At 46.1% G+C, this 10993-nt stretch overlaps 2 protein-coding genes across 2 annotated transcripts in view; one reads left to right on the top strand and one right to left on the bottom strand.

Annotated features, from left to right (window-relative positions):
- prdx6 (peroxiredoxin 6) overlaps positions 1–3912 on the bottom strand; it is a 4540-nt gene extending 628 nt beyond the window's left edge. The window contains exons 1-3 of the mRNA XM_027026023.3: positions 3754–3912; positions 1520–1676; positions 419–565 (exon numbers count right to left, since the gene is read on the bottom strand). Of these exons, the coding sequence (XP_026881824.2) occupies positions 419–565; positions 1520–1676; positions 3754–3884 (435 nt within the window). The 5' untranslated portion in view covers positions 3885–3912. The remainder of the gene's footprint in view (positions 1–418; positions 566–1519; positions 1677–3753) is intronic.
- A 670-nt stretch (positions 3913–4582) lies between these two features.
- plpp6 (phospholipid phosphatase 6) lies at positions 4583–9497 on the top strand. Its single transcript, XM_027026022.3, has 2 exons — positions 4583–5395; positions 8321–9497. The coding sequence occupies exons 1-2, from the start codon at positions 4897–4899 to the stop codon at positions 8686–8688; spliced, it is 867 nt and encodes a 288-aa protein (XP_026881823.3). The 5' UTR covers positions 4583–4896; the 3' UTR covers positions 8689–9497.
- Positions 9498–10993: the final 1496 nt, after the last annotated feature.

Raw genomic sequence — 10993 nt, 5'->3', positions numbered from 1 at the left:
ATGACGATAGACAAATTACAAAAATGACCATTTGCAAAATGTCTACACAAACATTAAAAGAAAGTTTACCGATTCTTATGTAGATGACTACATTGAAACACTGTCCAAAACAGCTACTTGAAGTTTTGGGAATTATAAATAACAATACTATAAAAACAGTATACAGTATTATAAAATAATACTGTAAAACAGTAACTGAAACTCAGTCAGGCAGATAACAGTCATCTCTTTTATCGTGTAGTACGGGAACCATAACTACAAAGTTAAAAAATAACCATATGGTCTACTTGGATAACCAGCACCTCACTGTAAGTGTTGATCTCAGATTTGACTCAACACTTGGCTACATTCAGTTCCTTACTATACAGTAAGGGGGGGTGGGGGGGGTCTGTTGACAGCGGGCACCAAGGAAACCCACACAGCGGGCAGTGAGGGGCATGCCATCCTTATCCTTCTCCTCGGGGTCAAGCATTCCCAGAAGGACGGACAGCTCCCGTTTATCGTCCGCTATGATGGGAAAAGGCAGAAGAGAGCCTGCATGCTCGGGGTGAAGGGCCATCACGTCCTACACACACACACACACACACACACACAATACACTATACTGATGTGTATCATTTGGCCTGCTAACACTACTCCCTTTGGAGAACTATTCAGAGTTTGTTAGTTATAATGTGCATTTCATAATTCCAGTACAGAGGGAGGCCTGGAAGGACACCAGACAAGACCTGACAAAGTAACATCAACTATGTAGTACATAAACACATCAAAATATCTACAGTAGTAATATAGAGTAGCTTAAAATGGAGTGGGCGTGTGATGGTTTAAATGTGACAGCGAGGGACTACTCTCCAAAAGAGTAGTCACAGGCTTAATCAACTACTGAACTGGTGTGTGTGTGTGTGTGTGTGTGTGCGCTAATCTTTATTTCCCTATTTTTATGAGCAGCATGTGTGTTCATTTGGAAATTTGTGATTGTGAAATGTTTTGATAAGCGTAAGCAGGGCCTTTGTAACTTAGCAACCGGACATTTCAGCCAATCAAGAAGTATGGTGCAAAATTACGAAACAGATCAGCTACAATGACCCCCCCCCCCCCCCCCCTTTCTTTTTTTTTTTTGAGACCCAATGGAGGTGGTGTTTTGCCACCAATCAGAATGCTCCTTTCTCTCCCGAGGTAAGCCTGAAGTTGGCTCATTAATGTCCATCAGGAATCAGCCAAAGAAAGATGGTTTATCTAAAGCTTAAGAGTGAAAGAGTACTGAAGTAGTATGGAAAGCATAAAAGTATACATGTCTCAAGTGAAATTTGACCAAGAAAAAGCATTTGTCCTGGTGAGAATATTAGAGTTGTTTAGTAAAATTAATAAAGAGCATTAAAAAACAAAGCCCCATTATTACACAAAAGTGTTTCTAATGATCCGGGTAGAAGCTGCACTCATCCAGCTTTCCCCAATACAAAAAATGGAAAAGCATGGATCAGTGAAAAATGGGAACATTCCCAGGGCCCCTTCGCCCCACCTCGCTCCAGCTGCGGTGGTCCTCCACGCTGTCTATGGACAGGGCGATCATCTTCACATCTCGCTTCTTGAATTCATCGCTGATCTTGGCAGCACACGCCAGCTCTGTTGTGCACACTGGAGTAAAGTCACGGGGGTGAGAAAACAGGATGCCCCATCTGCCAGGGGGGGGAGAGAGAGATCCAACAATTAAGGCTGATGCAACAACACTGCACCCGGCACCACAAACACGCACACCACCACACAGGAAATTCCTGCAGACCCGTTCTCATGCTAGAGCTACAGGTGGCCATTGTGAGCAGACGCGCACACTCAGCAGACTGCACAACAGCTACATATGGAGAATCTGGCCATGGCCAGTTATTGAAACACAGTGAAATGACATAAAACGCAATACTTCACCAGGCAAGAATTTAAAAATATTTAAAAAAAAACACGTCCATCCTCCCATCCCACAGGAGTCTCGGGAACTTGGCTTTCAGAAAGATGCTCCTTGTATGTGATGGAAAAAAACAGACATGATTTCAAGAGGCCTCAGTAATGCATCCCTTGCTGTTATACAGAGGTTTAACTGCACACATTGCTGAGTGTTCCCAATGAATCATTTAGGCTTTCCTTGCCTTTCAAGAAACTGCAGCTCCTGAAGGTTTTGCAACTGAAAGATCATTGTAAGCTGGTGGAGCATGCATTTAACTCTCCGTTAACAGCTAAAAAGAGAGCATTTGAGCTGTGTAGCCCTTCATCCAAAGTCCAGGTCCCACACAGACTTTTCACTGGCTCCCAGCCCTGTTGTGAGTCTAGCTGGGGTAATTAGCCTATCAAAGGAAGTGCCTTATAACAATTCTCTCCAAGGCCAGTATTTGCAGTGAATCAACCATGTACTTAATGCCTCTCCATCGCTGAGTAAAAAACCCAAAGGGTCATGAGCTCAATAACAGAAGCATGCAAATTTATGACATGATGTCACGTGGACACCCAACAGATAACTCCTGAACTCAGCTCATGACCAGCCAAAAATAGAAGGAATTGTGTTTTTCTCTCTTGTTCCCCTCCCTAAAGACTAATCTCTAAAGAATTATGGTATCAGACTGGACTTCTAACTATAGACATGCCCAAAATATTAATATGGCAGTGTATCAAAATGACACTAGTACTGATTAATCAAATAACAATAGCCTTGCGTGTTGCCAAGCGACTTTATAAAACATACAATGAGATGCTTATAGTCATCTTCATTTGGCAAGATGATTTTATTTAACTTTAGTGTGCATAATAAATTCTAAGTACGCTCTATATTAACTAACTGTTATGCAACTTCTGGGAAAACAGGACTTTCACCTTTTGCTTCACTGCGTTTGGGAAAGATGAGCGCGTGCCGAACTGCGGCACACCCGGGACCCGACCCGCATCTGCGCGCGCTTAACCGACCGTGTGAGCGGGTCTCTCACAATGGCGACCTCTCTTCAGGGGCGGCACGCTAATCCACGACTGTCCCCATTTTAACCGGGCTATCTTGTGAGATATCAGTATTGGATTTCGGGTAAAGGCTGTAGACACTTCAGCAGCAACGCACGATGACTTGCACAAAAACGAAAAGGCGGCAACGTTAACATACAACCGAGGCGACGAACACACAAACACGACCTTCCGCGTCAGAATATTGATTTCTACGCGGAGCGCACACACATACTGCATGAGGCAATTTATAGAAAAGCGTACCAATCAGGTTGATCGATAGGTGCATGCCAGGTGACACAGCGTTTAGTTTTACGACGGATGTTGGAACAAAACTGCGGAACCCCTGATGCTAACACCGCGGGTGGACAGTGTGCATACATATAGTTATTTCACTGAGAAAAGATCTGGCTACCTCGATATTATAACTGGGTTCAGCTAGGGGACTCAGATCACGTGTGTTACTGTATTAAACGTGTGTCAAATGCACACAGAAACGCACAAACCGTGCATGAGCCACTGCATCCAAGACAGGCAGGTAGCCTACCTAGCTACATAACTAACACGGATGTAACAATTACCGGGTAGCTAAATAAGATATAATAATTACCGGGTAGATAAACAAGGTTATAATAGTTATCGGGTTGACAGCTAGCTAGAAAACCACGTGCAATAATCAAATCTAATGTGCGTCTACCTAGCGAGGCCTGTTATTAGCGAGGTTAGATTAACGGCCCCAAACTAAACAGACGTGTTTTAATGCATCAAACGGCTACTTACGAGTTACCCAAGAATTGGTGGAAGTAGATCTTGCCAATAGTCGTGTTTGCTTCGAAGTCTGGGAACACGTCCCCCAACAGCAAGCCCGGCATGGCTGCGTCCTGTCTACTGCAGGAGAGAAGTGAGCACATGTGGGAGGGGAACTGGCACACTTAACCAAGATCTGGACCTCAGCTCCGGTCCTGAGTTTTGTAAACCCTTGTAGGTGATTATTTCATTACCTGTGGTTTACTGTGTGATGATAATGTAGAAGAAGTCCTTGGGTTTTGCCTGGTTGCCAAAGACAGTGTTGCGTTACTGTGATATGTTTTAACCGCGTGTGGGTTGGTAGTGGTTCCTGATCTGTGGACCCCATACAGTGCACATTTTATTCTTTCAGAATTTTCTGTTGAACTGAATTAAGTTGGGGGCTGGATTTGTGAAAAAATGAAATATAGCCGTACTGAAGACTATATCCAAAACCACAGCACATATCTACAATATAGTTATATAATATTATATAATATAGGCTATTGTTTTAAATGGGTGTTTCATATTTTAATACAGGATTATGAATAGGAAACCATATACTACAAACATTTGAATGTCTAAATAATAATGTCTAAATATATATGTATCGTCATGATACAATAATACTTTTGTATTTTGTTAGACATGTTTCTGAATTCTTCTAACCTGTGTGTCTGAGTAGGAGTATTCCCCTGTCATCGTTCACCACGTAAATCTGGTACTGTACAGGTTAGTGTAGCCTAAACCACTGTATTGGAAGGATAGCCGTGTTTTGTTGTGTTTAAGATGTTTACTTTGTTGTTAATTTTTTTTGCCATATCCATAATTATTTTTGTAGATTTGAACATTAACCCTTCTACTGGTAATTCTTTATGATGATGATGATGATGATGATGAAGAATAGGAGTTATGAACGTCTATGCCTTGGTGTTCATTTTGGTCACATGGCTATTTCCCAGTCAGCATTGCGCAGCGTTTTCAAAGATGGCTGGCGTCGGGAGTGCAACAGGACTTGAGCGCAGGTCTTGCCTGTGAAATACTGAGCTAATACTCGTTTGACGCCGAATTAACGTTTCGAAACGGCAGTGCCAGAAGTGGGGTCTTTATTACGCGGACTACTGCGGGCCAAGAGCGATGCCATCTCCCAAAGCGAGAAGCGGCGGCGGGCGCAGCGGTAGTGTTCCTGCTGGAGGTGGTGGTGCAGGAGGAAATGGGCGCTATGAGTTCATGTCTCTGACCCGGACACCCTCTCACCTGCTCCAGAGGCAAGGCTCGGATCCGACGTCCGCCAGGCTCCGTGCGTCTGAGAGCCCGTGCCGTCGTAGGGGCTCCGGTTCGTCGAGCGCGTCCACGTCGTCAGCGGGCGGTCAGCCGGTACCGGAGGAGGACTGCATGAGGCTGAACCCGTCCACGCTCGGCATAGCGCTGAGCTCCCTGCTCGCCGTGGACCTGTGGCTGTCCAAGCGGCTCGGGGTCTGTGCGTGCGAGGACGCGTCGTGGGGAAGCGTGCGGCCCCTCATGAAGCTCGTTGAGGTTTCCGGCCACGGAATACCATGGCTGCTGGGTGCGGCCTACTGTTTGTACAAGAGTGACAGCGCTGCAGGTCAGGAGGTCACGCTGAACCTGCTCATGGGTAATGTGCTTCTGTTGGAGCTTTCCGTATCATTTTTGAAAATGTATTTATTGTTTGTCACTTAAGCCTCCCTTGGAGGGACATCACGAGAAATAAAGCCACCCCCATGTCATGAATGGACAGCCTCCATACGTGGATCAGTTCCTAGTTCAGTTCGTTTTCCTCATCCCTCCATCCCTCCCTCCTTCCCTCCTTTCGGGTGCTTTTCTCAGCCTCCTGCTCTTCCAGTCCCGCTTTCTCGGCAGTTTAGGTGAGGCGTCTTGTCTTGTTCACCTTCGTCTTGCGATTGCGCGTGTGAGTTGTGAAATGCTCCATGCAAAGCTCGGGGCTAGCTCTTGGTCGATGTTCCAGCCGGCCTGATGTTTAGACGGTTCACGTGGACGGTGTGAGAATAATGACACGGTCACCTACTGACAAATTCCTTGATTGTAGAGGTGATGTCCTGTTCTTTACAGGCCCTTTGACGTTGGTTTAACACAAACGCTGATGTCAGCAATTTCCTCGACAGGCTCTTGTCAGCCAGAGTCCTCTGGAGTGTAGCAGTTTTCACTCTCTAGCAAGGCCGTACGATCCGTTCATGTATTGAATGAAAGAGAAGCGTTACTGCAGGGCTGCCCTGGATCACTGGGGAGAGACGCCTCCAGAAATGGAGAGATGAATGAATGTGTTACTCAACACCTGCCTGCCGAACCTGCCTTTACATCTAGAGGGTTGCGCTTTTTCCCGCAGTGGAATTCGGCTTAACGCATTGTCGCAACACACTGAGTGTTTTTCCGTAACAGGGAGGGTGTTTTTAGCGCTGTTTGCTTTCGGGTTCAGATGAATAACCTACTCGTGTTCCTATTACTTGCATGTAATGAAGGCTGTAGTTGGCTATTCTCGCCATAACGCGTTAAACGGTGTCTGCTCCCAAGGTCATATTACATGTGGTGTTTGGTAAGCATGGAGAGCTATGGTGTGAATAACAGCGATTATTTTCCGCTTTGCAGTGTTTGTGCTTTTTATATGCATCACTTTCTATTTTTAGAGTGTTTTTCTTCAAACACCACAAGAAATGGTCACTTCTTTTACTAGCTGAAATGTTTATATTGTCTCCGTGAACTTGCTAAGAATGGTGTGTGACTGTGGTTTCTCCCTGTTAAACATACCGAGTTCAGTCCTGGCAAGTTCTTAACAGTGCACATTTTCTGTGTTTGTGTGTGTACATTCCCACACAGTTGCATACACCAGAAATCAGTGAGCACTGCTGCCACCACTAATACGACTTCGCCAGGGACACTGCAGACAGCCGGGCCATTACCCAGCAGTGTGCAGTGCTGGAGGCAGGGGGTTACTGGAGGCAGGGGGGTGTTGCTGAAACTGGGAGCGACTGAGTGGTGGAAGTAAGGAGTGGGAGAGGAGAGCAGTGAGCGACTGAGACCATTGTTATTTCTGTTTGTCTCTCTGTGTGACTCACTCGGTGTTTTTCTGTCTGCATCTCATGGGATGCTGGGGAGAAAAACGACACCACCAGAGGGATGAAGTACTGCACTGACATCTAAACTGAACATGAGGCACGGAGCCCACAGAGCCTGTCTGTCTGCCTGCCTGTCTCTGTCTGTCTGCCTGCCTGTCTCTGTCTGTCTGCCTGCCTGTCTCTGTCTGTCTGCCTGCCTGCCTGTCTCTGTCTGTCTGCCTGCCTGCCTGTCTCTGTCTGTCTGCCTGCCTGCCTGTCTCTGTCTGTCTGCCTGCCTGCCTGTCTCTGTCTGTCTGCCTGCCTGCCTGTCTCTGTCTGTCTGCCTGCCTGCCTCTCTCTGTCTGTCTGTCTGCCTGCCTCTCTCTGTCTGTCTGTCTGCCTGCCTCTCTCTGTCTGTCTGCGTCTGCCTGCCTCTCTCTGTCTGTCTGCGTCTGCCTGCCTCTCTCTGTCTGTCTGCGTCTGCCTGCCTCTCTCTGTCTGTCTGCGTCTGCCTGCCTCTCTCTGTCTGTCTGCGTCTGCCTGCCTCTCTCTGCCTGTCTGCGTCTGCCTGCCTCTCTCTGCCTGTCTGCGTCTGCCTGCGTGTCTCTGCCTGCGTGTCTGTCTGCCTTTGTGTGTAGGAGAGTGAAAGTAGGGATGGGGAAAGGTGTGGGCAATCACACACATTCTACTTGCTGATGGTGCTTATTGTTAAAAATCTGTGTGGGAGTATATGGGTTTCCGAGTGTATGTCTGTCTGATTTATACTTGTATTTTTATACTATGTTTTTATACTTATTTATGCTATAAATCAGAAGTCCGATTTATAATCTTATAATCTTCTTCCCTGACCACTGTGCACAGTAACAGGTCACATAGTCCTGTCTTTGGCGTCCTTCTCTACCCAATATGATTAGATGTTTATCACGCCCCTCATCATGTCACTGTCATGCGTGCTGGAGCAGGGCTGAGGAAACCAACCACCAGCAGTCATGCTAAGCTGAAAAACAGAACGTTGCTGTGGGTGGTTTTCTCCAGAAAGGGTTAGTCATTCCCACAACTCGGAGAGGGGGGGATATGTTCAGTATAATCAGCTATAAAATGTTCAGTATAATCAGCTATAAAATGTTCAGTATAATCAGCTATAAAATGTTCAGTATAATCAGCTATAAAATGTTCAGTATAATCAGCTATAAAATGTTCAAATGCATGCAGAAAGAAATGAGTCCCTCGCCTCCATTAGAGCTGGCGTTCGTGAATGGTGTACAGCACCCTCCATGCGTGCTTGTGACAGGTTTGCTAATCACCTGAATCTCTTCTGCATGAAAGTTCATCATGTGCCCCATTTCACCTGAAGACTGAAGCATGTTCTTTAGTCCATAGCACTTTCAAGCATTGACAGGATTTCTAAAAGGCATCAATGCAATATAATATCTCACACTCTCACTCACTCTGTCACCATCTCTCTCTCTCTCTCTCTCTCTCTCTCTCAGCTTTGTTGCTGGACCTGGTGCTGGTGGGTGTAGTTAAAGCTCTGGTGCGTCGCCGGCGTCCCGCCCACAACCGCATGGACATGTTCGCCACGTTCTCCGTGGACCGCTACTCCTTCCCGTCCGGCCATGCCACACGGGCTGCGATGTGTGCCCGCTTCCTGCTGGCCCACCTGGTGCTAGCCGCCCCGCTCCGCGTGCTGGTCCTGCTCTGGGCCGCCTTCGTGGGTCTTTCCCGGGTCCTCCTCGGACGCCACAATGTCACTGACGTGGCCTTCGGTTTCTTCATGGGCTACTTCCAGTACAACCTGGTGGAGGCACTGTGGTTGTCACCTGTTGTGCTGCAAAGCATGATGGGACAGCTGGAGTGAAGCCAGGACAACTGAGGTGGAATAGGGTATGGAAATGTGAGATGAAGATAAGAGTTCATTCCAGAAATGTGAAGTTCTGACCCCTTCAACACCCCTCTTGCAAAGCTGGACTCTGGACTGTCGCTGGCACTACAGCAGTAATAATTCCACATTGTCAGTATATTTTCACTTGGTGAATCTGCCACAGTTTTGAATCGTGTATGTCTACTAAATATTTGAAAATTAATATATAATTCCGTCGTGTAACAGCAAGCAGGACCCTACAGGTTCTGGATCAGGCTGACTGAGCAGCAGCTCACAGAGACTGAAGAGTCTGGCTGGATGGGTGAGGCAGAGCCATCAGAAAGCACAGCACATGACACATCACGGTGTGTTCATGATCACCTTAAAAAAACACCAACAACCAACCTAGAGGAAAAAAGGAAATCCATCAAAAGCTGATTCCATGAATGTATGACACTAATATAATGCTGTCTGCAACTGTAAACATTTGAAAAAATAATTTGGCACTGTTTACAGCTGCCAGCAACTGCTGTACTGTAAAAAAAAAAAAAAACAAGTCTAAGTGGGAAACCTAGCTGTTTATACGTGTGTGTTTGAATCTGGTGATGGAGGTGTGCGTTTGGGTCATGTGCACCATCATGCATGCTGTGATAAGGGAGCAGCTGTGTGTGTGTGTGAGATTCTCTCTCTCGCTCTCGCTCGCGCTCTCTCTCTCTCTCCCTCCCTCCCGAGAGAGAGCGCCATACCCTGCCTGTTTCAGACTGATGCATGAAGCAGCCTGTTTTAACGGTTTATTTTTGCCTGTATTTTATTGGTTGATCTGTGATGTTCAAATGTCTTATTGGCATTTCTAATGCCAAATTTTCCAGGATAAATGTCCTTTAATTTAAAGCTATACATTATGGGGTTTTACAGTTAAGTCCATCTTAAATGTTTTCTCCATCTTTTTATAAAAGAATTTTAAATGTCCCAGCTTTGTACCTGGGCCAGTGGACAAGTGTGGGTTTTACTGAATCAAGATGACCTTAGTTGAGCATGGAGAGTTGAAGATGACCAACATCTGCATGCCCATGTCTTTTGTGGTATTTTGCAATGGCAAGATCTGATTGGAAGAAAAAATAAATTATTTAAATTTTGTGTGTATGAATACAGCCACAGCAGTATAAAGAGCCATCTTATGAAAACGTGCACTATAGTAAAGTGATGATGACTAGTAGCTGTCCTTCATCCTCCATGGTCCCTGGGTTGGTCAGTGTTCTGTGAATTCCAGTTTGAATATCAGCGATTGTGGATTTACTGCTGGCTTGGAGAGTCCCCGTGCACTTCTGTTCGTATTACAGTTGCACAGTATGTCGTTTGTTAAGCATCTTAGGAATACAGATATTGCTGAAAGCTGCAATATGCAAATGAGCCTTCTGACAAATGTCAGCTTTGTGTGTGGTTGCAGCATCGCGATTGATCTTGGCCCAAATTGGTGCTCTGTCAATGTTTTGCTGAGTCATGGCCTTTACCAGCGCTAACAAACACCGAGTAATTTTGGGCAAAGTATTGCGCACTAGGCATTTCTCAATTACAATATAAAGCATCACTGAAATGTAGTCCTTTTTCCTCCATATTGTGCATCTCTAGATCACAGCATTGTGTTCTTTGCCATTGGGAAGAAGCACAGAGTTCAGCGCGGCGTTTTCCAGGCATCTGCCAGTGAACCGGCGGCAACAGCAAAGGGACTTTTAACAGGATGCTGCGTCTGTTGCTTTTTCAACCTGGCATCCCTGTAGGTGCCACTTGCACACGTTACTGTATCCCTCAGCCTATCAGTGGAGGGGAGGAGCCTCAGTAACGCTCTCGCTCTCTCTCTCGCTCTCTCTCTCGCTCTCGCTCTCGCTCTCTCTCTCTCTCTCTCTCTCTCTCTCTCTCGCTCTCTCTCGCTCTCGCGCTCTCTCTCGCTCTCTCTCTCTCTCTCTCTCTCTCTCTCTCTCTCTCTCTCTCTCTCTCTCTCTGCAGTTCAAGCTTATGTAACATATTGAACACAGCTGGTGGAGTGGTTGGGCCACTATCCTGTTCTCGTGTGTGGGTTGATGCAGTACTTTATTGTGATGTTGCCTGTCTTCAGTGAGGAGCTCACATTTCTGTTCCTCCGTTCATTTTTCCGACATGAGAGGGTGGAGGACAAAAGGCCATTTGTTATCTGCAAATTGCAATAACTTATGTGGTGTTTTTTCATTGTGTGTATTTGGCCGGGACCATGTGGCTTTTCTGGGAACACAAACCTCTATTGCTGGCATTCCTGGTAATTGAGCTT

Source organism: Electrophorus electricus, chromosome 7 (genome assembly GCF_041902795.1).
Source record: "Electrophorus electricus isolate QZ-2024a chromosome 7, ASM4190279v1, whole genome shotgun sequence".
NCBI lineage: Eukaryota > Metazoa > Chordata > Actinopteri > Gymnotiformes > Gymnotidae > Electrophorus > Electrophorus electricus.
The sequence above is the reverse complement of the archived record's forward strand: the minus strand, read 5'-3'. Positions and strand labels throughout refer to the sequence as shown.